The sequence below is a fragment of the Epinephelus lanceolatus genome, chromosome 4 (genome assembly GCF_041903045.1).
Source record: "Epinephelus lanceolatus isolate andai-2023 chromosome 4, ASM4190304v1, whole genome shotgun sequence".
Classification (NCBI taxonomy): Eukaryota; Metazoa; Chordata; class Actinopteri; order Perciformes; family Serranidae; genus Epinephelus; species Epinephelus lanceolatus.
This window is the reverse complement of record NC_135737.1, coordinates 5,741,962-5,769,441: the sequence shown is the minus strand read 5'-3', so window position 1 is coordinate 5,769,441 and position 27,480 is coordinate 5,741,962. Positions and strand designations below refer to the sequence as shown.

Sequence of the window (27,480 nt, the reverse complement as noted above, 5' to 3'; positions counted from 1 at the left end):
ATGAGATCGAGCTGCACACTGTGCTCCTCAGGGAACAAAATAAACTCCCTCATGTTCATTAAGAAGCCTCTCGTGAGTTACTACATAAATAGTCTCTATATACAGACTCAGTGAATTCAGTGAATGTAGAGTCTGTAGGCAAACCCCGGAGATCTTGCCTCGGGAAGAAGAGCGGAAGAGCCCTGGTTTCCAGTTGTAGGCTGTTTGTTGTCCACGTGATATTGACCAATCACGTTTGAGCCGGCTGCAGTTGTTGCCAGGTTAAACGGTCCATGCAGTGAACTAATGAGGCGGAGCATAATCGGCGTCACTGCAAACTCTGAATCCATCGCAATGGTTCAGCATATTTACTTATATATAAACGGAAGTCAGAAACAGAAATTCGCCTCCTCCGCCCAAATCAAACCGGAATGCCAAAAAAATCAGGGGCCTGCCCCCAGAGGCTGTATCACCGTCTGCCAGAAGTCAGACGCCGAATACAGCCGATGGGTTCCGAGAATGCTACATAAATAGCAATGAGGATAAAGTTATAGCGGATGCCTCGTGGGAACGCAGACGAATGAGTAAGACTCTCTGCTAAGTTGCTAAGTTAGCATAACGAACCAGACTTTTCTACCGAGGAAAAGCATGGTGGCGGCTATGGTAGGAAGCACCACTCCTTTTGATAGCCAAACCCAGACGTGGGCAGAATATTGTGTAGTGTTGTCACGGTACCAAAACTGGGACCCACAGTACGATAACAGTGAAAGCATAATGGTTCTGAGTAGTATCACGATACCACAGCAAAAATGAGGCAGATGTGCCTTTTGTCATTTATAAAAAGATAAATCACTTTTCTATAATACATCAATGATATTTCAATGGAATAAATTACTTACTGACTTATTCGTACTTCAAAAACAGCATCAATAAGTGATTAACATAGGGGGGATCAAAATAAAATAAAGAAATAAAATAAAAATCAACCAGCCACCCTCCTCCCCTGACAAGTAAAGAACAGTCCCTTCATAAGTAAAGAACAGTCCCTAAAGTGCGGTGAGGTTTGTGGAACGTTACCTGCCGCAAAGAGAGAAATGTGAACGGCTCGTTTCTCCTCTGACACATTACATACCTATGTGCCGCCACGGCTCGGCTGTCCAGGTACTTCTGGGCACTCATGACACCAACGAAGAGGAAATTATTGGACCTGGAGCCGGGCTTCTTGGTCGCCGGTAAACCGTGTTATCTTGCGGTGGCCATAGTGCTCCGCCATATTCCTGTCTGTGACGCCCGTTCAACCCACAACCTTTCATTTCTGCTGCTGGTTGAAATCTGTACTCGCACAGCGTGCTCCTGAATGATTTCCAGTATATCGTGCAACACTATTGTGAAGTGCTCCACCACTTTTTTGAAGCTAATGAGATCGACGATGCAGTCGACAGAAAACTAGATTGCTCAGTTCAGTAGGCAGTCAGACTTACAGCCTCATGAGGAACCTAGTCAGCCCCTCCAAGCCAGGAGACAAGACGTTTGATGAACTTGTCAAGTTATTAAAGGACCATTTCAACCCCAAACCCAGCGAGATTGTGCAGCACTTGAAGTTTAATTCCAGAAACAGGAAGCCTGGAGAAACAGTTATGGAATATGTTGCTGTGCTGAGGAAATTAGCACAAGACTGCAACTACGGAGACAAGTTATCAGTGATGATACATGACAGACTGGTTTGTGGGATCGGACATGACCGCATACAGCACCAACTGTTGTCAGAGCCGGATTTGACCTTCGACAAGGCACTGAAGCTGGCCCAGGCCATTGAGACAGCCAACAAGGATGTAAAGGACTTACAGTCGCTGGAGTTTGCACCCTCACACGTGAGGGCACGTCAAGCAGTGCACAAATTGTCAATAAAGCAGACCCCCAGTAAGCAGCAGCACCAGCATAAGGCTTTCTACAGGTGTGGAGGTGCGCAACACAAGGCTGGGGACTGTAGGTTCATTAAAGAAACCTGTCACAAGTGTGGTAAAGTTGGCCACATTCAGAAAGTGTGTAGGTCCAAAGGCTCAGCGGGAGATTCAAAGGCTGAAAGGGGTGGAGTACAGGCAGGCAAGCAGGGGAGAACTGAGAGAGCAAATTATGTCAGCCAGGGGGAGGATGAAAAAGATGGCATTGATACAGATGAAGTCATGTTCACACTGTACAAAATAGATGAACTTGACCAGCAGAGGAGCCATTTGTAGGGACATTGACAGTTAATGAGATAGATACACAGTCTGCTGAAGTGCTTGTGCATTACAACCCAGATAAAGGCATTGTGCTGTCATGTGATGCATCACCGTATGGAGTAGGTGCCGTGCTGTCACATTACATGCCCGATGGAACTGAGAGACCCATAGGATTCACCTCATGAACATTAAATGCTGCCAATAAGAACTATTCACAACTGGATAAGGAAGGACTGGCAGTGATGTTTGGAATTAAACATTTCCACAAGTACATTTATGGACGGAAATTCACTGTAGTGACAGATCACAAGCCCTTGTTGTCACTTTTCAGTGAGATGCGAGCTGTACCACAAAAGGTCTCACCCAGAATCCAAAGGTGGGCGGTAACCTTGAGAGCCTATGAATACACAATAGTGTATAAAAGAAGGAAGTACCACTACAATGCAGATGCCTTGAGCCGCCTTCCATTACCAGAGAAAGTTGAAGTGGAGAGGCTGGAAGAGAGGGTTCTCATGCCGGAGAGCTCAGACATCACACTGGTGACAGCTGATCAAGTGGAAGCATGGACAGACAAAGATCCAGTACTCTCAACAGTGCGGGAGAGGGTACGCAATGGCTGGTCATCGAAACTTAAAGGGGAGGAGTTTGCCCCCTATGAGGTGAGGAAACATGAACTCAGTATCCAGAATGGGTGTATGTTATGGGGCTCGAGATTGATTGTGTCAGAACCAGCTTCATCAGTGACACCCAGGAGTGTCCAGAATGAAGGCACTGGCTAGGAGTTCTGTATGGTGGCCAAAGTTGGATAAAGAGGTGGAGGATACTGTAAAGGGCTGTACAGCATGTCAAGAGCACTGCAACATCCCTGCACCAGCTCCATTACATCCCTGGGACTGCTCTGACAAGCCTTGGAGCCGTATCCATATGGATTATGCCAGACCGTTTATGAAAAAAGTGTTTTTTGTGCTCATTGATGCACATTCAAAATGGATGAACGTGTATCCAATGAAGTCTGCCACTTCAGCCACCACAATTGAGTGCCTGCGTACCAGTTTCAGTAACCATAGACTGCCTGAGTTGTTGATGTCTGATAATGGCACTTGTTTCACCAGTTCAAAGACTTCCTGAGCAAAAATGGTATCCGTCATGTGACCTCTACACCCTACCATGCCGCCAGTAACACGTTAACAGAGATAGGGGTACAAACATTCAAGAGAATGATGAAAAAATGTCCAGAGGGCACGCTGACAGCTAAGGTAGCCAGAGTGTTATTTAGCTACAGAGTGACTCCTCACACTACAACAGGTCTATCCCCAGCAGAGCTGCTTCTCAGGAGGAAGCTACGTTGCAACCTGGATTCAATCCACCCAGACCTAAGTAGGAAAGTGAAGGAAAAACAAGAAAGACAAATAAAAGAGCACAACAAAAAGGCCAAAGGACACTGGTTCAAAACAGGAGACTCAGTGCTGACCCAGAACTTCAGTCTAGGACCCAAGTGGATCCCGGGAATCATTGAATCGGTGACCGGACCAGTGTCATACAAAGTGATGCTGGGTAATGGGAGAGTAGTGAGGAGACATGTGGACCAGATTCACACTCACCACCATAGACCAGAAAAATGTAACAAGAACCAAAAAGCTGCTACTACTCAGCTAAGTCAGGCCCACACAAAAAACAAAGCATGGCTGGAAGCTGAGGAGGTGGTACTCAGTGGTGACAAGTTGGAGGATCCAGCAGCTACTGAAGCTGTAGGAAGCTCAGAGACTGAACAAAGAACTGTAACAAATACAATTCCAGTGAGGAGACAGCCAAAAAGAGAAACTAAGTTGCCCAGTTATCTTAAAGACTTTCAGTTGAACTAAGAGAGACTCATTAATAGTGTTGGTTGGCACATTAAAAAAAAAAAAAAAGTTATAATGTTCCTGTGAGATGTATAGAACCTGCTTAAGGAGGGAGGGATGTTTTAACTGTGTGAATTGAGAGAAATATATGTTACTCCTTAGGTCCACTAGGTGGCACGATGATTTCAGCTGTTGGGAGTTAAAACAGAGAGAAAACAAGAAACAGTCAATGCTGTGTAATGTGAGAAATGATGAGATTGAGCTGCACACTGTGCTCGTCAGGTAACAAAATAAAATCCCTCATGTTCATTAAGAAACCTTACGTGAGTTACTACAATTTGACACTAAGCGCAACGGACGCAGTATAAAGAGTGAGAAACTCTGTATAGGGTGGATGGGAGAGGACCTGGATTGGTCCAACAAACAGGGACCTTTACCCAAGAGACTGCTGTTCTTATACATTGTAAAACCAAAAGTCACTGTTGTTTCAATGTAACGTTATTTAATTTGTTTCAACACATTCTCACTCTGACCTCATCACATATCAACATTTGGTTGTGGACTTTCCATGTTGAGATATGATGTGCAGGGTACCCTGGGTGGGTTGGTTGTTGATGTTCTGGGATGCCGTGTCAACTTCTGCCTGTTACATGCATCCTCTGTTTAAACAGAAAATGTACAGTTTGCATACAGTCTCTTTCAAAATAAATGCACTACTTCCATACAGCACCGCAAACTGACATTTTTTCCTTCAACAACATACACACATGGTTGGGTTAAGGCAACAAAAGCACGTGGTTGGGTTTTTTTGAAAAAAGAACAGGGTTTGGCTTCACAATCTTACCGGAAGTGAAAATCTGTGGTTGCTGGATCCAACCACTACCCCTCCTGCCCGTCCTGCTCAGATATCCATTGTCTTAACTTTTGTTTGTTTCCTGCTTAAACAGTTACAACGACTGGACACATATCATGCCAACGTGAAAGGACAGCTTTTTTCATTGGCGTCTGACGCTGGATTTCACTGACCAAGCGCTGGTTTTCAACAACTTCAGAGTGAGACTAGGTGGATATAACATGTTTGAAGAGAGTAACAAATAGCTTATCAGCCATTTGTGACCACCAAGACAAGTTTTGATGTAGCTGTGAAGTTCCCTGAAACAGCATCTTCTTCGGTTCAAGTCCTGTTCACCATAGGTTTCCTGGTTTCCTACAGGGACATTTCAGAGGGAAAAGCAGATAGCCCTGGGACATCTATGTATAAAGAGAAATGGGGGCGTGGTAGTATGCTTATTGCAAACAGCAGTCAAGCGTCTGTCAGTTCAGAATTATTCCGACTCACTAACATATGGAAGAACAAAAGTGTTGTTTGTCACGCACAGACGTCAAAGGAAGCTGTGTACATCAGTATAAAGCACTGAGGAGGCGTGACAAAGCATTTTTGTTTGACAACCTGGGAATGAGAATACTCTGTTGTACATGACAGCTTCCTCTGACAGAAAACATAATACAGAAGTTTGACAAAAACAGCATCCACACTAAAACATACACCTAAGGTGGTACAAAAAAACAACGATAAAATCAATCCTGCCTTCCAAAGGCAGAGTTCAGTAACTATATCAACAGTTGCAGTTGCAAAAAAAAAAAAGAAAGAAAGTGGGTCTTTATACAATCCATGATTCAAATAGATCATTAGTCAATTGATAGGTCTTTAAGACAATGGGTGAAATAGTGAGTAGGTATGAAGTAATTAATAGATTTGTTCTTATTTAAGTACAAAGACAATTTATAATGGACTTCTTGGTTAAAAAACATTTGTATTAAAGATTCAGCCTTCATTATGATACAACTGATGAAAATTGGGACATGGTTGTTGTATCTCATTGGTTTCTCTAGACTCCCAGTAAATTGCTGAGGGAGATCATCTAAAGACGGATCAAACCTTCATGTTTTGAGAATTAACCAGTATAATGGCTTTGGGTTGATCTTTACCCTGGATAGGGATCTCTTTAGACTGGGTAATCAGCATTATACAGTAAGTGGCTTGCTCTAAGGCCAAGACACACCAAACCAACATTAAAAAAAAAAAGAAGCTAGTTGCAGCAAAAGCAGACTGTTGCATCATCTCTCGTTGCTTGTGTCTGGGCCAAAAAGTTGTGCTAGAACAAAGACTACAGCCAACAGGCTGGAAATTACTCTCCATACCAGAGTGGGCGGTATTCTGTATTGGTCACTCAAAAAGGTAAAACGGAAAGACGGACAGATATAAGACGCTAGTTAGCCAGTTAGCACATAATCTTACCAATATAACAAGTTTGTTTTGATCTCTGCCACTTGACTTTAATCATTTGTTTGCTTCCTTAAATTGTGTTTCTCTTCTCGTCCACTGTGCCGAACTGCCAATCCACTGTTCATCACGCTGAATTGGCAAAAAACCCAACAAGGGTCAACTAGTGCCAATGGTGCATGACAAACCACAATAATGGTGACAGATGCTCACCAGTGTCCCGACATTAACCAATGGCCAATAGTCAGCCTGGTGTGTCAGGACCTTGAATCTTTACAGTTGCAAGAAAGTTCATACTCGGCTTGAATTGCTAAACTTGAAAAAAGTTATCTACAACGTCTTAAAGGGATAGTGCACCCAAAAATTAAAATTCAGCCGTTATCTACTCACCCATATGCCGACGGAGGCCCTGGTGAAGTTTTAGAGTCCTCACATCCCTTGTGGAGATCGGCGGGGGGAGCGGCTAGCACACCTAATGGCTGACGGCGCCCCAGACTAACGTCCAAGAACACAAAATTGAAACCACAAATTATCTCCAACATGCTCATCCGTAGTGATCCAAGTGTCCTGAAGCCCCGACATAAAAAGTTGTTTCGAAAAACGTCATTTGAACTCTGTTTTTAGCCTCACTGTAGCCTGTAGCTCTGACTGCTTCTCTGTGCTCCGCGGTCACGTGTGTGTGCTCAGGGTGATCGGTGATGCACGGTCTCTGAAGAGCAGCAGTCTCATCAGTACTGATGTCCAGATTCTCAAGTGCAGGCATTGCCAAGCAAAAGAATTGTATTTAGCAGTTTTCATGAGTTATATTGAAAACTGACCATGGAGCCAGGATGTGTCTTGCTGTTGTAGCTACATTCGAAAGCTACTTCGAGCTACATTCGAAGAGCAGGAGGACACAGTAAGTGAAGAAAAGAATCCCAACTGCCCTCCTCTGTGTTGTTTTCTCAGGCTTCCCAGCAACGGCATACGGACCGGTGGCAGCAGCGGCAGTAGCAGCAGTTCGCGGCTCAGGTAGGGGGACCCGTGGAAGAGGCAGTGGCTACACGGCATACGGGCAGAACGCAGGGGCAGGTAAACGCTCTGTCGGTATTCTGTGTGGCCTGACGTTCTCTCCATGCAGTTTCTCACTTCTCTGGCCTGCCTTGCTTTTCCTCAACCTAACACCCCTCACACACCCTTAAACAAAAACACATAGTTGCTGTATATATACTGTTTGTAAAGTGGAGGGAGAGTCTATTCTCTCCTCTCACTTTGATGACAGTAAAGATACAGTTATGTTGGCTTACATAGGTTGTCTGAAGAGCTACTGTACCTGCCAGCTCTGGGGATGGATTATGGATCGATGGATTATGATTGTCATAATATTTGTTTCATTTTATAGATCTGCTCATACAAATAATTGCTTTACATTGCATGTCGTTTTAAAAGTTTTTCAAACACGAGCCAGTATGCAGCCTGTGTAGACATCTGTAGACTGCATCAGATACATGTAATACAGATGACTGAAAAACATGCCTGAAACACTTTGTGTGTAGACACTCCTGGTGCTTCTCAAGGTAAAGGATGTTTCCATTGTTGGACGGGTCCTGCCAAGCAGTGTTAATATCACTGACAAAAACTATAATGAAAAAGTTTTATCATCAACCTTTTTTCCATGATGAAAATGAGATGATGATGGAGCTAAAAACAGATCTAGATAATAAAAACTAAGATGAAATCTGTGTTTCATTTTTGTTGACGAGACAAAACGAAAATGTTTGTGGTGGACTGCTAGATGCTTGCAATTATCTTCAAGTGCTGCATGAGTGACATGCTGGTAAACTCCAGTAAATTGTCTGTGGCAGGATGTTTTACTAGCCAGCACACACAACAGTCACAATGAAACAGTGTCAGCCATTAGTGTGAGTTGTGAGCTGTAATTCAGTTATCTGTGAGTGTAGCTGTGTTGTAAGTAAACAGTCTGAACTCAGATCAGTTTTCTCTGACAGAGATGAAAGTTAAGTTTTAATCACCAACTTTGTGAGAAGACATGAGTTTAAACCTCCAGACTAACATGGCCAAGAGACTACACGGGCTGCAGGCTAATTAGCTACATTGGCTAAGCTAAGTGCTACTTCCATGGCTATTGCTATGCACCCTGAAAAGGAACTCCTGCTAAGAAAAGCAAACAAAACAATCACAAACCTCAGGGAAGATAACCGTCGGCTCTCTGACGAACTGAAGAATAAAACTGCCTTACTGTCTGCCTGCATCAACGTGGCTCACAAGCAGTCGCTTCGGATCTCCTCGCTCACAGCGGCTCTCCAGGACACGGTGCACTGGGATCCCTCTACCTGCCTGCGGCCATCCTTCTGTTCAACACCTATCCGCCTGCTGCCCTGGACTGAGGTGGTTTGCGACAGAAAGAATGCCTCGGTCAGTGCTGTCCCACCACCCTGCCTCAAACTCTCCAACTGTTATGAGGCTTTGTCTCATCTTGGTGTAAACGCAGATACTAGTCCATTCTCCCCATCGGCTGGTGCTCTCTCTCCGGGTCCTCGCTCTGGTGGCTCCGGGGGAGCTGTGGCTTCCTCCCCATCGGCCGGTGCTGTCTCTGCGGCTCCTCCTTCTGGTAGCTTGCTGTCCTCGCTGGCGACCGGCGGTGTCCGGCGCCACTCTACTGCTGGACCAGAACTGCAGCTACCACGCCAGGTGGCATCCACTGCGTCACACAGGAGGCTTTTGAAGGAGGCAGTGCTTAGACGTTCCGGGGGTCTCCCCCATCCTGATCTGGCACACGGTCCTTTCCTTCACCGCAACACCTGCCACCCTCTGCCACCTCACCGCAGCTCCTGCCACCCTCTCCGGCAAAGCCACGGTGCTAGCCTCCTTGTCCCCTTTTCCCCCCCAACTACCTTAATAGTGGGTGACTCAGTAATAAAAAACATTAGTTTTTTCATTGCCACCACAAAATGCTTTCCAGGAGCCACAACAACAAAAATTCTGGCTAATCTCCCAAACCTACTGCATGCACTCCCATCCTCCATAGAGCAGGTCCTCCTTCATGTTGGTACAAATGATGTGGTTTACAGAAATTCCCAAGAGATCAAGGGGCATTTTGATAATCTGTTCAGCCTTCTAAGAGACTCTGGAAAATCCATCTTCATCAGTGGCCCTCTACCCACCTTCGGACGTGGAGCAGAACGTTTTAGCAGGCTCTTTTACCTCCACTCCTGGCTTCAGGCAGCCTGCAGGACCCAGGGCTTTATCTACATTGATAACTTTAATCTATTTTGGAACAGGCCATCCTTCTACTGGAACAATGGACTTCACCCAAACAGATTGGCAGCCGCATGCTAACAGCCAACATACTACACATGGTACAGTGCGCCAGGTATGCATGACTGTTTACATTTTACGCCCCCTTCTCACCTCAACCCACGTCTCCCAACATTAGCCCCCCTACTGTTGATCATTGTCACCTCCTGTTTTAAATTCTCTCACTATTGACACATTTGTGCTTTTTAGAGAGTCACCTACTCTTTCATCAAGATTCCCCACCAGACACTGCAGATCACTGCCTACTCCTCACACTGACCATCAACCAATACACACTTTTATTGGTAATCGTCCGTCTTTACATGAATTTACAGCTGCCACTAAATCACAAATCACTAAACAGAGTCTGTCAATTGAGCACAATAGACAATGTGGAGTGGATTTTAGCCTACTTCGACAAATTCCGAGACGTAACATATCATACACGCTCAAAATTAAACTGTTTAATGCACAATCCCTGACAAACAAATCCTGCCTCATACACGACCACATCCTGGACAACTGTTTAGACCTTATGTGCCTCACAGAAACCTGGCAGAAACCAGATGTTTTTTCGGTATTAAATGAGACCTGTCCCCCTAGCTATTGCTACCTCCAGAGAGCCCGCAGCACGGGTCGTGGCGGTGGTCTTGCAGGCATCCACCGCAGTGATCTGGATGTATCCCCTCTGTCCCTGCCTGAGCTGTCCTCCTTCGAATGCCTGGCATTTAAATGCAAGCCTCCGTTTCACATGACAATACTCCTCATCTACTGGCCACCCAAACCAAACCCCTCCTTCATTTCTGAAATGTACAATCTTCTTTCAACATTTTGTACAACATCTGCAAACATTATTGTACTTGGAGATATGAATATTCACATCAACTCCCCTTCTTGCCGTCTTGCAGCTAAATTTCACCAATTACTGGACTGTTTTAATCTCAACCAAATTGTGGACGTCCCCACACACACCAGGGGACACACTCTTGACCTAGTCATCACTGACTCCGCCCCTCTTGGCAATCTGCTGGTATACGATCTTGGTGTTTCTGACCATAAAACCTTCTCCATGGAGTTGCCATTTCTGTCACCCCTTACTTAGCCTCAACGCCAAATCTGTTTCAGAAACCTGAAAAATATCAATCCTGAATCCATGACAGTCGACCTCCAGCATCTCCTCTCTCTTCACTTCTCATCAGCTAATGACGCAGTGGATTTCTACAATAAAACCCTGAGCAGCATCTTGGACTACCATGCACCTATCAAAGCTAGAACAGTCTCTTTCTCCCACTCGGCCCCCTGGTTCACAAATGAGCTACAGAAAATGAAGGTAGCTGGGCGTGTCTTTGAGCGGCGTTTCAAGGCCTCTGGTCTCACTGTCCACAAGTTGGCTTACCGGGATCACCAACAGGCCTACGCCAAGTCCCTTAGGGAGCCACGATCTCACTACTACTCTGGCATTATCAACAATAGCCCTGGAAATTCTAAGCAGCTGTTCTCCACTATTAATCATCTTCTCAATCCACAGACTCCCTCACTCTCAGAAACTACAGAAGAGCAGTGTAATAAATTCATGGCTTTTTTCAAAACCAAAATTGATTCAATTCGCTCTGGCCTCTCTGGTTTCTCCGCTCCACCTGCCCCGACCACTGACACCCAAGCTGCGTTTTTCCAGCCCCTCAGCTGCTTCCCAGGTGTCTGCCTCTCAGAAGTGGAGGACATCATCAGGAGGATGAAACCTTCCACCTGTGCCCTGGACCCCTTCCCCACAATCTTAGTAAAAAATAACCTCTCTGTCATCAGCCCCCATATTATCGCTGTAAAAAACCTCTCCCTCCAGACCGGATATGTCCCAGCTGCCCTCAAAACTGCCATAATCAGGCCACTTCTCAAAAACCCACACTTGACCCAGAAGTTTGTGCCTCTCCAAAGTTCTGAAAAAAGTAGTCTCTGCCCACCTTCAGGATCTCCTAAAAAATAATAACCTCCTTGAAAAATTCCAGTCTGGTTTCCGGTCTGCTCACAGTTCAGAAACAGCCCTCGTCAGGGTCACAAATGACCTGCTGATGGCAGCAGACGCCGGTTCACCCTTGCTCCTTGTCCTCCTTGATCTGTCAGCGGCATTTGACACTGTGGACCATACCATACTCCTCAACCGGTTAAATCACTCCATTGGACTCACCAACACTGCCTTAAACTGGTTTCATTCCTACCTCACTGACAGATCAGAATACATTTCTTTTGGCAATGCACATTCCCAGATGCATACTTTCACCTGTGGGGTCCCTCAGAGGTCAGTCCTGGGCCCCATCCTTTTCACCTTATACATGCTCCCCCTCGGTCGTGTCATAAGCCGCCATGGAATATCTTTCCATTGTTATGCGTGACACACAACTTTACATTAAAACTGGCTCACACTCCTCTGTAACCCTTTGATTTGACCCCCATCTCACCTTCGAAGCTCATATCAAACACCTCTGCAAGATTTCCTTCCACCATCTTAGAAATATTGCCAAACTCTGCCCAACTCTTACGTTATCAGATTCTGAAAAACTAGTCCACGCCTTTGTCTCCGCTAGACTAGACTACTGCAGCGCTCTTCTCTTCGGGATCCCTGGCAAAAACCTCCAGTGGCTACAACTCATTACACCCATTCTCCACTCACTCCACTGGCTTCCCATCTCTGCAAGAATTCAGTACCAAATCTCCCTTCTCATTCATCAGTGCATCTATGGCAATACCCCCCCTTACCGCAAAGAACTGCTCATTCCACAAACCCTACACCATCCCTCCGCTCCGAAAACTCAAACTGTCTCGTCCGCCCTAGGACCAGGCTCAGCACCATGGGCAACCGAGCCTTCTGTGCCACTGCACCTCAATTGTGGAATGCCCTTCCTGACCACCTGAGGGCACCACAGACAACTGAAAGTTTAAAAAAGGACTTTCCTTTTTACGAAATCATACAAATTATAATTATATTTCCCCTTTTGTTTGCTGCTAAATGCCTTACATGTTTTGCTTGTGATTGCTTTATATATTTCTGATGTTCTTTTCCTTGTCTTTTTTGTCTTTTATTATGATGTTTTTACATGTAGCACTTTGAGATTTGTTTTCAAATGTAAAGTGTGTTATAAATAAAATGCATCATTATTATTATTATTATTATTATTATTATGATTATTATGTTGCAGAAGTTATGTTTCTGCTTCTTAACAGTGAGAGACATAAGTCAGGGTTTACAGTGAACCTGGGTACAAATCCTAGTTGTCTAGAGCATTAGTAGAGAGATGCTGAGCTTTTCAAATGATGATCAGTAAGTGTGCACTGGTAAATCACCCCTTAAACCTGTCAAAAACTGCTGGAGAAATGAAGTGTGTAGAAATTATTTGTAGTTGTAAAAAAAAAATTCCTAAATTAAATTTCTATTCAACCTGTCACCTTGATTCTAATTTCTGATACATGAATTAGTCTCACTGGATTAGTTTAAAGATTAAAAAAAATAATAATAATAAGCATTTAAGAATCCTTCCTTGACTCTGAGAAGCACCACCTGTTAGAGAAAAGGCAGGAAGTGATGTAAAGTGACATTTCCTGATTCATAAATTTAAGATGACACCCCACTTTGACTCTGACATGTAAATTTGGTAGTGTCCCTTAAAACACTCCCACTGTTAACAATATTATGAAAACTGAAATGAAAACGAAGATGAAGAGGCACTTTTAACAAGCATTACATTTTATATCTCCAGTTGCTAGTTCAACTGTAACCTTTTGCGCATTGGCAGCGGGTAATGAAGGCTAGGGAAGCCTAAGCCTTCCCAAATTTTATGCTGGAAATCATATATAATAATGTACACATTATGTGTGTGAGGTTGTTGCTGCAGCTGCCCCCTGGTAATAATCAGCCGCGGCAGGGTGATTATGAGTAGGGCAGGCTAAAAAAATAAAAAGCAATGTAAATAGCCAATCAAATCCTGTGCCGTCCGCAATGACAGAAAGCATTGTTGTGTAAACATCAACCTGCCATTTTCATTCACTTTGGCACGTGATTTTGGAAAATGAGTCCAAGCAAAATGGATATACAGTCTTTTTTCAAAGCAAAAGATAAACAAAGTCAAAGTCATTCAGAAGCGGCCAGCAGCACCGGCAACCGGGACACCTCCGCTGCGGCCACAGCAAGTGCTGAGTGTGGACATGCTAACCCCGGATCACCTGCAGCCACCTGCAGGCCTGTGAGAAGTCATGAGCTGGGAGAGGGATGCAACCACGCGGCCCATGCCAGCCAGAGCTCTGGAGTCCATGCTGCTGGCGCTGGTAGTCCAACTTACACTGACTTGGGAGAAAAATACAGTGGTCCTTCCCAGCCAATCCTGCCAGAATATCCCAAAAGAGATTTCGGGAAATAGAAACGTTCGTTTTCCCCAGACAACTTTAAAAAGTTCACTTTATAGGCAACACGTCACATATAACTGCATTAAGGTAAGACAATGGTTAATCATTAATTTACCGTATGCCTTAATTTGAACACTTAATTTGCATTATAGTACAGTAGGCCTATCTAATTAATTCTATGAGTGAGTGGGTCTCATTGTACTTGGTGTTTGTTATCGTATGAATTCAGAACCATGGACAGTAGCCTTGTAGGTGCGCGCGCCAGCAAGGGAATAAAAGAAAAAAGCTGTGAACGGCAGGGAGATCAACAGACAGACGGACGGACGGAGAGAATGACAAGTGGTCTTAAATAAATGTTGGGTTTGATTTTAAAACAGAAGCCTTGTTGTGGTTATTATATTATTTATTCTTTTGAGACTATTGCATAGTTGATTAATTATATATTTCATGATCAGTCTATTATGTGTCCCTAGTCTAGTCTTAGATACTAAATACTCGGTCTACATATTAAGTCAGACAGAGACAGATTTCAAGGTGACTATAGGGTCGTCATCTTTATTTGACTACACAACATACATGCACATCAACTGCTAGTGTAAGCACGCACCACAAGGTGGCAGTAACAACTAACCCAATATATGAGACAGTCGTTTCATCCTGGCGCTGTGTATAATAGTTGGTTAGATACTAGCCTTCCCTAACTTCAGGCTTACCCGCCGCCTATGCTTTTGCGTTTACCATCCTTGTGAAAGCACAGTTTTCTGAATGGAAGTTTTGAACGTGTTTATATTCTATACATCTGGTTTAGAAAATAGTGTTAATTTGTGTAATTTCTCAAAATGTGTCTGTCAGACCTGTTGTTTCAGTATTCATGAGCCTCTTAGTCCTAGTTGGTCTCCACCCTTAGAGTGATAAATGCCCCCTTCACTAACAAAGACCACACCAACAAGATAAAGATTTAGAATGGTTTATTGCGTATGATGGATCATGGGTTCTGAGGAAAGCGTGAAGGGGTGAGGATCGAGGGATTAGAGAATGAAAGGATGAGGATGAAGGGATGAGGGTCGTGAGTCGAATGGATGAGGGATGAAGAGACGAGGGATGTAGCGATGAGGGGATGAGGGTCAAAGGCCAAATGGATGAAAAGTTAGGGGTGACATGGTAAGGATCAAGGAATGAAGAGTGAGGAATGAAGGGATGAGGGTTTAGGGATAGAAGACTGAGGGTTTAGGGATGAAGGCTGGGTTTCTGGGTAGCAGTCGAGTGCGATGATGGATGTGTTGGGTCGAAGGGAGGAACGCAGGAGGGATCCCAGGAGTGAGACTGAGTGGAGGAGTTGTCTCTTTGTGAGCTCAGCATCGGATAGAGCCCCCAAGAGAGCTTCAAGAGCACATGGGAGTTTCCGATGTCGTTGGATCGTAGCGCATATGTGTGATGTTTATTAAATAAGATGGCGCCCTGGAATTTTATTGTGGTCAAGAATTTTCTGCCTACAAATGATATAAGTGGCTCCGTGTGAAGAGACAACCCAAGTAAAAATGTTGAAAGAAGGTCGGAGGCTGGTGCCAACTGTCTGAATTTCTAGAATTAATAACAGGAAAGCGAGAGTCAGCAATTGAGGATATGGGACGCTTGGAATGATGAAGTGGTGCAGGTCTGCATGGATAGCATGTTGTTAAGCGAATGCGATCATGCCTCCAAAAGGATGGCTGCTGTAGAGAGTGGGTACGTTTTGCGGGTTGTGGACGGAGGGGTGGGGGTGGCTGAGTTTGTGTATGCTTGGATGACTTCTGGCTTAGCATGATCATCACAAAAGGGGATGGCGTTCGGGGAGAATTTTGGGACTGGTGCTACGGTTTAAGCTCCGTCTTGCATGGTTAGTCAAGCATGGATGATGATAGAGATGAAGTAGTTAATGAAGGGGATGGCGTTCGGGGAGAATTTTGGGACTGGTGCTACGGTTTAAGCTCCGTCTTGCATGGTTAGTCAAGCATGGATGATGATAGAGATGAAGTAGTTAATGAATCTTAATGGTGAAGAAGTTGGGCCGGAAGGAAATTTGAAAACCGAGGGGGCTCTCGCGTCAGGGAACCAGGCCCACATCTGTGCATGCCTGACCTCAGTCTGGATTAGTGCTGCATGATTTGAGAAAAATGTGTGATTGCGATTTGAGTGGACAATATCGCGATTGTGATTACAATATAATAAATAAAAGGTATCATTAGTCTCCTTACTTGATTCAGTGTTTCCCCTACATTATATTAGGGGGGCACTGACCTGACCTGACATAGTTATTATTATGGACAGTGTGTTATCAACAGACTGAGCACAGTCAAACACGCTGCTCACACAGCAGCGCAGCACGGCACTGTACCTACAGCGGAGCGAGCCTGGGTTGCGTTCAGGTGTTGTCACGTAAATGACAAATGGAGTCCATCCACAGGTTATGGAATCCATGTGTTCCCCGTGACACTTAAAAATGTTTGTGTAACTGTGCTTGGATGTTGTTTTATGAGGCTCTGGCGGCTTTCAGTTGTCTCTTTGTCTTTAATGTTACACAGCTTGGCTTTCACTTGAATGCATTCTTCATACTTTTCTCTGTGCTGTCTCAAGTGCTGATGTAGATTGGTCATGTTGCAACAGGACTTGGCGACTTTAACTTTTAAACTTTTACACAGCACGTCTTTCTGTTCAACGTCGCCGTACTTGATCCAAAGTATCGCCATTTAGTAGACGTTGCGTTTTTTTCACCACCAACTCAACCTGTTCATGGTTGTACTCATGATCTTCTTCAGCATCTATGTTGGTCACTGCTGCACGCCGGGTGGTCACCTGACCATACGTGCTGCACACACCAGGATAGCTTGTGGGCGTGATGTCAACAAACTCCACACACTACAGCAGAGGTAGTCACGTTCACAGGCACACAGGTTAACATTTATTTACATTACATCGCAAATCGCAGCCATTTATGTGGTTATGTAATTGCACAGCCTGACATCGCGATTGCGATTGCAATCAGATTAATCATGCAGCACTAGTCTGGATCTTTGGATAAGTGTGAAGAGTTAACACCGCATCAGGGAACAGTACACTGACCCCTGTTCAAGTCTGCTTGAAAGGTTAGTCTCAGGAGTTCACGATACACAGTATGGTTCCAGCATGGAACGTGTCAAGTGTTAAAATCAACTAACATGGAATTGGACTGGTGGGCAATTATTGTATTTGGGGACAGCATGAATCGCTTGTACCTGATATGGAAATGCTCAACAGAATTTGGTGTTTTTTCTTGGTAGGCAGGGATGCTTGGATTGAGATGGGGTCGAGTGGAGTGGATGAAGACAATACTGAGGGAGAGAGGGGACTGAAGGAAAGAATGACTTGAAGGGAAAGTGATGGTTGGTCAAGAAAACTGAAAGGGCCTACTTAAATACGATCTGGTTAATGGTTTGTATGTTAAAAAGCAATGAAAATTTTGATTATGAGAAAGAAAACAGAAACACATTGTGTGGGGAGGAATAACAAGGTATAAGTAGTGAGGCCTGGTTTACCAGCAAGGACTGTACTATGACCAAGCGATTTGTAAAGCCTTAATAAGACGGAAAATTTGAAATGTTGAGGAAGGATAAACAAATGACAGAAGAGGATGAATGTGGGCAGGAGGTTGTCCATTAATGCTTGTCTGGGACGGATATATGAGGGTCTGGGAGGAGGAAATGGTTTTGACTGTTGTAAACGTGGGAGCGAATGTGGTGGCCAGCGGCAGAGGCTGCATTGATTTACTTCTCAGGTGTGAGAAAGAGAGAGATTCATGAGTATGACGTGCATTAGGAAAACTGTGACGAAGTGGAGGGTCGAAGATGCATTGGAGTGGATTCGGAGCACTGCAGGAAGTGACCAGCCATGGAGGCTGCATTGATTTACTTCTCAGGAGTGAGAACGAGAGCAAGTTGGAAGTATGAAGTCATGTTAGTAAAACTGGGGCAAAGTGGAGGGTCAAAGATGCATTGGAGTTAATTCGGAGCACTGCAGGAAGTGACCAGCCCTGGAGGCTGTGTTGATTTACTTCTTGGGAGTGAGAATGAGAGAGAGTCAATAGTATTAAGTTTCGTTAGAAAACTGGGATGAAATGGAGGGTTGTGGATGCATTGGAGTGGATTTTGGAGCACTGCAGGAAGTGACCAGTGGCGGAGGCTGCATTGATTTACTTCTCGGAAGTGAGAACGAGGGCGAGTCGCATGTATAAAGTTGCATTAGAAAAACTGGGGCAAAGTGGAGGATCGAAGATGCTTTGGAGTGGATTCAGAGCACTGCAGGAAGTGACCAGGCACAGAGGATGCGTTGATTTACTTCTTGGGAGTGAGAACGAGAGAGAGTCGGAAGTATAAAGTTGCATTAGAAAAAGAGGGGATGAAGTGGAGGGCTGTAGATGCGTTGAGGCGGAGTTGGAGCACTGCATGAAGTTACCAGCGGTGGATGCTGCATTGATTTACTTCTTGGGAGTGAGAACAAGAGAGAGTCAGAAGTATGAAGTTGTGTTTAAAAAAACGGGAGAAATTGAGCATCATAGATGCATTGAGGCGGCTTTGGAGCACTGCAGGAAGTGACCAGTGGCAGAAGCTGCATTGATTTACTTCTCAGGAGCGAAAATGAGAACGAGTCGGAAGTATGAAGTTGCGTTAGAAAAACTGGGACAAAGTGGAGGGTCATAGGTGCATTGGGGCAAATTCAAAGCACGGACCATGGATGCTATGTAGAGGGCTTGACTTTGAGGATGAGTAGCCTGAAGAGAATGGATGCAGGGCTAAGAGGGTCGGATTAAGAGCAGAAACCTTTTGCAAGTGTTGGTTAACGTGAGAGCAGCAGTTTGCAACTGCCATTGGTTAGATTAATGGAAAGCTGGTTCCGAATAGGTAGTTGTAAGCAGAGAAGGATTTTTATTATTATTATTATTATTATTATTATTATCATTATTATTTTATGGATGCAATGCATGGTAAAATTGTGAATGAACTTGACGTCTAGAGAGGAAAAGGGCAGCTGACGCTGGCTAGTAAGGTGGGCTGAGGGTGTGCTTTGGACGGGATCATTACAGATAGCTTCTTGTGAAGCTGACTGAAGGTTTTCCAGTTGTGGAACTGATTAGACGGCTGTGACGATGTAATGAAGCCTTCGAATGCAGAGGTGACAAGAATGATGGAATTACCTGAGAAAGGACAAACACATAGGGTTATTGTTTGTTTGTTAGTTTGTTTTACTTGTGTGGTTCCTTTTGTACGAATTAAAAGACCAATGGCTACTTGAGAGATTTCCCTTAATACGTATTAAATGAGCACTGGTAGGAGGAACCTGAGATTTCAGATAACTGCTTGCCAAACAAACGAACAACATTTGTTTCCTCTAACTGTATGTGACAATGAGTAACTTAAAACTTAAAAGCATACAACCTTGCTCTCTGTTAGTGGGAGCTAAAGGGCTGCTGTCCTTGAGGGGTTGGAGTCTCTGTGACGTCACAGACGGCAATCCTAGACATGGATGTCTCTGGCGAGGATCCCTAGATGCTGGAAGTTACGTAGGCATGGCATTTAATGGAGCGGCGTGGAGTTGGAACCCGGCTTGCGGCTGCAGTTGAAGGGAATTCCTTTTCCTTTTGGGGAGCGTTGGAGACTGTCCACCGTCTGGTCTCTGATGTCTGGTTTGGATTGTGATGTAGAGAATGCTGTTGCGTGGAGGAGGTCGCACTGTGAGTGCGCAACGATGGATCGTCGGAATGGTGAAGAACGTGCACGTGTGACCGCGCCAATGGCAACTGTGATTCTTGGCCCTCGTGGATGGAGGAGAGGATCGATCTGGAGTTGGAGAGAGTTTGTGGGGCAGATGTAATGGAGGAGCCGGCGAGGCCGAGGTATGGAAGCTGCAGAATGCTTGCGGCTCTGTCTAGAAGTCTGACTGTAGCCTCACTGCTGCAGGAATAATATGACTCGAGGATAATTGCTTTCTGGTGGAATCTGTCTGGATCAGAAGGAGTGTTCTGCAGTTCTGGATCTGTGGTGAGTTGATTATTTGATACAATAAAAACTAGTGTTTGTCTTACTTTTAGTTTGAGGTAAGCCTGTGGTTATACGTGAAGGTCGGTCGGTGTGAGAAATGTGTTGAAGTGAAAGAGCATGTATCAGCTGTGCTTAAATACTTTTGGGCGGAGATGGGATGTGTTCGAGGCGTGGTCTTTGTTCCGAGCCTAGTTATAAAACTAAATTTCTTTAAAGCCTCTATGTAGAGCTGCAAATTAATTCTCTGGGTTGGGCCTTACCAACAACAGTTTAATATTACACCCTATCATTTGATAAAATGTTAATACATAAATGAATGCTTAATGATGCTTTAAGTCTGCTTTCGTCAACACTAACGCTCATTTGCTGGTCCTTAAGTTTGTGGCTTCTGTAGCACTCTCTGCTAAAAAAATAGCAATTAACTCCTGAAAACTAAACTGTGCACTCTGTAGGAAACAACTCTTTTCTCGTAACTTGAAGGTTAGCTCTTTCTGTCAGGCTGCACAAAATATTGAACATTTTTTGCTCTTACGAAGTACCAAGCACAGAGCATAACTGTGAAACAAAGATGAGACTGATTTTCACAATTCACTAACTTTAGTAAATATGTTCAGGGGACAATCAAGAGTCAAAATTATTATTTTTGTTTTATTGGAGTAGAATTTCAAAAATTGTGTAACAAGGGTTGTAGGTCTGAGGTTTCTGGGTTTAATGTATGTATGTCTATGGCAGTGTTGTACTCATTACTCTAAAAATGCAATATATTACTCTTAACTCATTACTCTTTTTTAAAACATAATATTATTACTTAATTATTTTCTCCCTCCATGCATCCATACATTTTTATGTGCTTCTCCGGGCCGGGGCGCTGGGGTAGCGGGCCAAGCAAAGCAACCCAGAAATCCCTCTCCACAGCACAATTTCCAGCTCCTCCCGGGGGACCCCGAGGCGTTACCAGGCCACACAAGATAAATAATCCCTCCAGCCCATTTTGGATCTGCCCCAGTGTGACGTGCCTGGAACAGGGAGGCATTCACGAGGCATCCTGATTAGATGTCCGAACCAACTCAACTGAGTCCCCTCGGTGCGAAGGAGCAGCTGTTCTACTCAGATGTCCAAGCTCCTTACTCTATCTCTAAAGGCTGAGCCCAGCCACCCCACAGAGGAAACTCATTTCAGCCGCTTGTATCCGGTCATTACCCAGAGTTCATGCCCGCATCACAGCAGAGGCCGCACCAAACTGCTGATCCATCTCAGGCTCCATTCTACCTTCAATCTTGAACAAGACCCTGAGATACTTGAACTCTCTTGCTTGAGGGGGCAATCCACAGGTTTCCAGCAGAGAACTATAGCCTTAGAATTGGAGGTGCTGACTCTCACCCTGACCGCTTCACACTCAGCTGCAAACCGCTACGCAGTGCATGCTGGAGCTCACGGTGTGATGAAGCCAACAGAACCACATCATCTGCAAAAAGCACTGCTCCTCTCTTCTCTTGAGTGTCCAAGGCAAATGACCGCAGGTCTGCTGATACGACGACAAAGTCGATCATCCATCTTTGGCCTAGAGTGCTCTAGTACCACATACACTTATGAACCTCCTTGCGCTTGAACGTGGTGTTTATTATGGCCAATCCATGACTAGCACAGAAGTCCAATAACAAAACAACACTCGGAGTTCAGGTCAGGCAGGACATTTCTTCCAATCACCTCCCTCCAGGTTTCTCTGTCATTGCCCATGTAAGCGTTGAAGTCCCCCAGAAGAACTATGGAGTCCCCAGCCAGCACCCCTTCTGGGACACCGCCCAGAGACTCCAAGAAGGCCGTACTGCTGTTTGGTACGTATGCACAAACAACAGTCAGACACCTTCTCTTAGAGACCCGCAGTCACATGAAGGCGATCCTCTCGCTCATCATGGAGAACTCCAACACAGTGGCACTCAGCTCTGGACTCGTGAGTATCCCCACACTCGCCTGGCGCTTCTCACCCCGGGCAACCTGGGGGGGACCCAGGTGTCCCCATACCGGGTGAGGTCCTTAAGGTCGGAATATGCTCTTAGTCTGGATTATCTGCTTTGGGAGACCCTACCAGGGGCTGTTAGAAGACAAGTTTTTCACAGTGGAAGGAGTTGCAGTGACACTACCTGCAGCGACAGTGTTCTTCTCATCTTTCCTCCCAACAAACTGAAAGTAATGGAAATATTTCCAACCACTGACTGTAAGCCATTCCATCTTACAAACTAGCTTGCTGCTCTGTGACGTGTGTAGTGCTACAATTAGAACTGCAAGCAGTTATGAACGGGGTCCAAGCCTCCCAGCGCAACTCGGCCTCCACGCCTCATGGAGCCCACGATAGTCTGCCCCAAAGGATGACGGACTCGGGGCGAGCGTCAGGACACAGGCCAATGTCTGAGCTGCAGTATTCACCCTAATGGGAAGTGCACTGGATGTACCAAAGGCTGAATGCGTTTATTGCAATAAGTCATGCCCACTTTGACCAATCATTACCAAACTTTGCGGCTGGCCACAGGGGCTAACCAGCCGCATCATGCTAACCAATTTTCGTACAAATCTGATCAACTTTTATGAAACGTGATATCTCTGGGTTTACAGCGTCCACTAGTGGCCAATTTGGGCCAAATTTGGCACCGAGCCTCTGAACGACCTCTGGAACAAGTGTGTTAAGTGTCATGTTGATATAATGTAGTCTGACAAAAATATGCAACAATATGTGTATTTTAGCTAGCAAATTAATTTTGTCGTTAATAATTCGCACATTTTTTGACCGGGCAAAATTCTTTTGATAACTTTAGATCTGGTCCATCTTGAGAGTTTACCTGCCAAGTTTCATGCAGTTTGGACAAAATCTGTAGGAGGAGTTCGAAAAGCAGGTTTTGGATGTGCGGCGGAAGTGGACGGGGCCTATGTCAGCAAATCCAGCTCTATTTAGGGAATACGGGTATATAAAGTTTATGGATATGTGATTTAAAATGTGGAAGTTACAGGAAAAAAACGCGTTTGCATCTGTTAGCAACACCTAGTGGAGTATCTGCGCAACTTTTGGTATGGTAGGTCTGTGTCCTATTCTATATGTACTCTATAAATTTCACAGCTCTCAGTACAATAGTTCAGCTGAAATAAAGGTTTGTTGTTTATCTTGTAATAAGCCACACCCACTTTGACCAGTTGTGACCACCTTCAATATTTGGCCTCAGGAATGGCCCTACATCGTACCCACCAAATTTCGTAAAAATCGGTGTAGCCGTTTGGGAGATATAAACTTCCCATATTTGTAGCGCCCCCTAATGGCCAACGTTCGCCAAATTTGGTTCACACCCTCACATTGACATGCCAACCATGGATCTTAAATTTAGCGTTGATAGCATTTAATTTGACCGAGATACGGAACCGTAATTCGCACATTTTTTAACCGAACAAAATTCTTTTCTCAACTTTAGATCAGGTCCATGTCGGGAGTATACGTGCCAAGTTTCATGCAGATCGGACAAAATCCCTAAGAAGAGTTCCAAAAAGTGGGTTTTGCAGTTTTTGCAATTTTGGCGGGGAAAAAGTTAGGCAGAAATGGGCGTGGCCTAGCCCAGGTGATGCAGTTCCATTCAAGGAATCCAAGGATATAAGGCTTTTGAATGTGCGACATATCGTTTGGAAGTTATAGACCAAAACGAATTGGGCTTAGTTATAGCGCCCCCTGTAGGCGTACATAGGCGTACGTGTCATTTTTTGTGTCTGAGGTACGTGCAGGGGACCCAAGTCATCACTGCTGCACTGATACCTTTTTCCAGTTTTCTGTCCCAGTATTATGATCATTCTATTGCGTTGGGTGGGAAATGTGTGTGTACCCCCAATAAGATCAACCACAAATATTCCTGTGCAAGCTAATCTGTGGCATTTCATTTACTCACTGTCATCCAGCGTTTCTGCCATTTTCTCCTCTGCTTAAGAAACTCTGAAGCCTCTTAAAGTCCTCCTCCCAACTCCTAACAGTTTTTCATCTTAGGAGCTCTTTTAAGGTCTCAGTTGCCCTGTGAATAACTTTTATCTTTACAAGGACCTAGTCTTAACTTTAAGGGGAAATACTAAGAAAACATCACAATTCTAAGAATTTTCTTAGGATTTTTTCACATTCGCTATCAGCTGTATTAGAAGTTGTGTGAAGGTGCTGCTCAAACACTCAGCATTTCCTTATTTTGCTGCTTCATAATAAAAGTTTTAACATAACGAAATAAAGGGAGACTTTTACTGTGAACAATCTACAGTGCTGTAAAAAAGTATTTGGCCCCTTCCTAATTTTTTATATTTTTGCACATTTGTCACACTAAAATGTTTCAGATCATCAAACAAATTTTAATATTAGACAAAGATAGCCTGAGTAAATACAAAATGCAGTTTTTAAATGATGATTTCATTTATTAAGGGAAAAAAGCTATCCAAACCTACCTTGCCCTATGTGAAAAAGTAATTGCCTCCTAAACCTAATACCTGGTTGTGCCACCCTTGGCGGCAACAACTGCAATCAAGTGTTTACGATAACTGGCACACAGAGTGTTTAACATCGCTGTAGAGGAATTTTGGCCCACTCTTCTTTACAGAATTATTTTAATTCAGCCACATTGGAGGGATTTTGAGTCTTGACATTGACTAGGCCACTCCAAAACCTTAATTTTGTTTTTTTTTTAAAGCCATTCAAAGGTGGACTTGCTGGTGTGTTTTGGATCATTGTCCTGCCCTATAAACCAAGTGCGCTTGAGCTTGAGGTCACAAACTGATGGCCGGACATTCTCCCTCAGGATTTTCTGCTAGAGAGCAGAATTCATGGTACCATCAATTACGTCAAGTTGTCCAGGTCCTGAAGCAGAAAAGCAGCCCCAGACCATCACACTACCACCACCATGTTTGACTGTTGGTACAGATGCAGCCACTTCAGATTTCCCACGCCATCCGAAAGTCTTCTAGGTGCCTGCCAACTTCGAGCCAAATACCATTCCCCCCCACCTTTCCAGGGGTGTGCCTAGATTCCACTCTAACACACCCATATATTCAATTACAAGGTGTCACAATGAGGTGGCACTTCCCTCACAGACACACAAAAATTAACAAAGGTTTAGAGGTGCTTGTACTTTACCTACAGTATAGTATTTACATTCTATGCCACATTATTAATCTACCCCACTGTCTCAGATGCAAATAATACACTTTTATTGCACTACTTTTATCTTAAAGATTTGGTTTGGCCCATTAGTTACAGTACTTTTGTATAATAATATAAATTTGTTGCTAGGTTATATTATTACAGTTACAAAAAGCCACCCAGCAGTATTTAAGTTATCAAAATGACCACCTTTATCTGCTGCAGCATCGGTGTTATAAACACATTAGTTATTAAGAAAAACCTAAAATTTTGTTACAATTGGCCCAGGTCTCCCCTGTCTGAAAATATTGAGTTAGTCTCTCAGAATAATGAGAAACGTTTTGAAAATAACTTTGTGCATGAAAATAATTACTTAAATCATTTTGAAAAAGTTGCTCATTAAGACTTAAATTTTGAAATAACATTTATTAAGAGACATGATCTTTTTTTGGTTTTTAATGTGAAGAATTGTAAAATGTACCTTTTATGACGTAGTTCAGACATCGACAGTGACGATGTGTTGTTAAATGTTTGCATCAAAAGTTCATATAGCCCACTCAGTGTGATGATCTGAGTGACTGGGAAACTGATTCAAATGGAAACACTCACCCATTCAGAAGGAATAAAAAGGTTCATGGTAATGCTAATTATGTGTTTGAGCTCTCTCACCTTCCAAGATAAACAGGACCACATTATGTCGTGTTAGTGTTCATACTTAACTCATTTCAGTTAAACTCTGCAGGCTACGTGCAGCTTGGCTGTTGTTGCGGCTGCATGTAAGGATGAAATGCCAATTTCAGCCTGTGATCTCTCACTGACTGACTGACAGCCTCATCGAAGTGACGTTTTACAATTCTTCATATTTAAAACTAACGAAATTCATTAGTTTAGTGACATTTTACAATTATTCATATTTAAGACATTTAAATAAGGCATTTGGGCCAGCTACTTCAGTCAAGATGTGCACTCTCCCTGTGCGTAATCCCGGCTGTATACGCTTCCACACAGTCCCATCTTTTCCAGTTGCATGGCCCTCACGCAGATCTGGTTGAACACTATACAAAATACAGAAAATTTGTTTCGCAAGTGCAGTAATCTTGCTAGAAATTGAGGAGCTGCAGACCTCGACTCTTACTGCACCTCTGCCAACAGCTAACCTCAACCAGGTAAACCTCTTGTACCTAGCATGGCGTTGCCAGACCAAATTCGCAAAACGCGAATGGATCTGGACATGGAGCGTACATTTCCTTTATTCCCGAGGGGCGGTATCAACGGCTGTCACTCAAAGTGCCCCTTTGCGCAATTGGAAAGATGGAAAACCAATCAGAGTAAACGAAACGTGTGACGTAGGCTAGCACAAGGCCACTGTAAACAGACCAGCAAGCTGCAGCAGAGATGAGCTGTGATGATGTCTGGGAAAGAGTGTTGCCGTCTTTTGGCAATGTCCGCTGCGGATTTCCTCCTCACTGTGGACTCCGAGTTGCATGGCTGTGATTCCCAGCTTGGTCGCTTCCCTGACCTGCTCATCCATGAGAGCAACTAGCACAGAAACAACACTTAGCACACACACAACAAATAGCCACTGGGTTTTCACTGAGTCCCATCTTTTTCCCGATCAACGGAGCCAGTTGGTGAATTAAACTTTTACCAAACCCCATAGGAAGCACGGCAAACACATCCTTTTTTTCAATAAAAGCTTTCAGTGCAGCCGTTTGTTATGCTTTTAAAGAAAATGTACATTCCAGTTCATTCAACACATTTACGATCGCTGTTTCAAAATCAGTAGCCATGTTGGTTTTACACATTCACTCCGCTCCTTGTCCCTCCTATTCTGATGACGTGCCCACTTCAAAGTAATAAATGGTTGTGATTGGCCTGGTAAGCTTTAACCATGCCAGAATGCGCCTTTATGATTGCATGGCCAGACTGATCTGTGGAATAAAATAGAATATGAGCTCGCGAGATCAGGATGGTTTCACCAGGCTATCTTGTACCTACCGTGCCGTGGAAAAACACATGCCTTAAAAAAAACAGTGGACTTTAGCCATGGATTACTCAAGACAAGCCGCCATCAGTTTGAGACATACCTCAAAGTGAGTAGCCCTGTTATAATGGAGACACAAATCCCTGCGAAGATTGGAAAAGTACCCAACAGAGAGAGAAGGCTAAAATTACATATACAGTACAGGCCAAAAGTTTGGACACACCTTCTCATTCAATGCGTTTTCTTTATTTTCATGACTATTTACATTGTAGATTCTCACTGAAG

General features: G+C 44.2%; 1 protein-coding gene across 4 annotated transcripts in view; it reads left to right on the top strand.

Annotated features, from left to right (window-relative positions):
- The window catches only part of LOC117259582 (RNA-binding protein Musashi homolog 2-like), a 506,563-nt gene that overhangs the window by 433,262 nt on the left and 45,821 nt on the right, over positions 1–27,480 (top strand). For 2 of the 4 annotated variants that reach the window (XM_078166887.1, XM_033630996.2), the window contains exon 11: positions 7,275–7,337. In XM_078166887.1, coding sequence (XP_078023013.1) covers positions 7,275–7,337 — 63 coding nt within the window. Of the gene's footprint in view, positions 1–7,274; positions 7,398–27,480 lie in introns of all 4 variants that reach the window. The other 2 variants (XM_033630994.2, XM_078166886.1) reach the window with 1 other exon arrangement.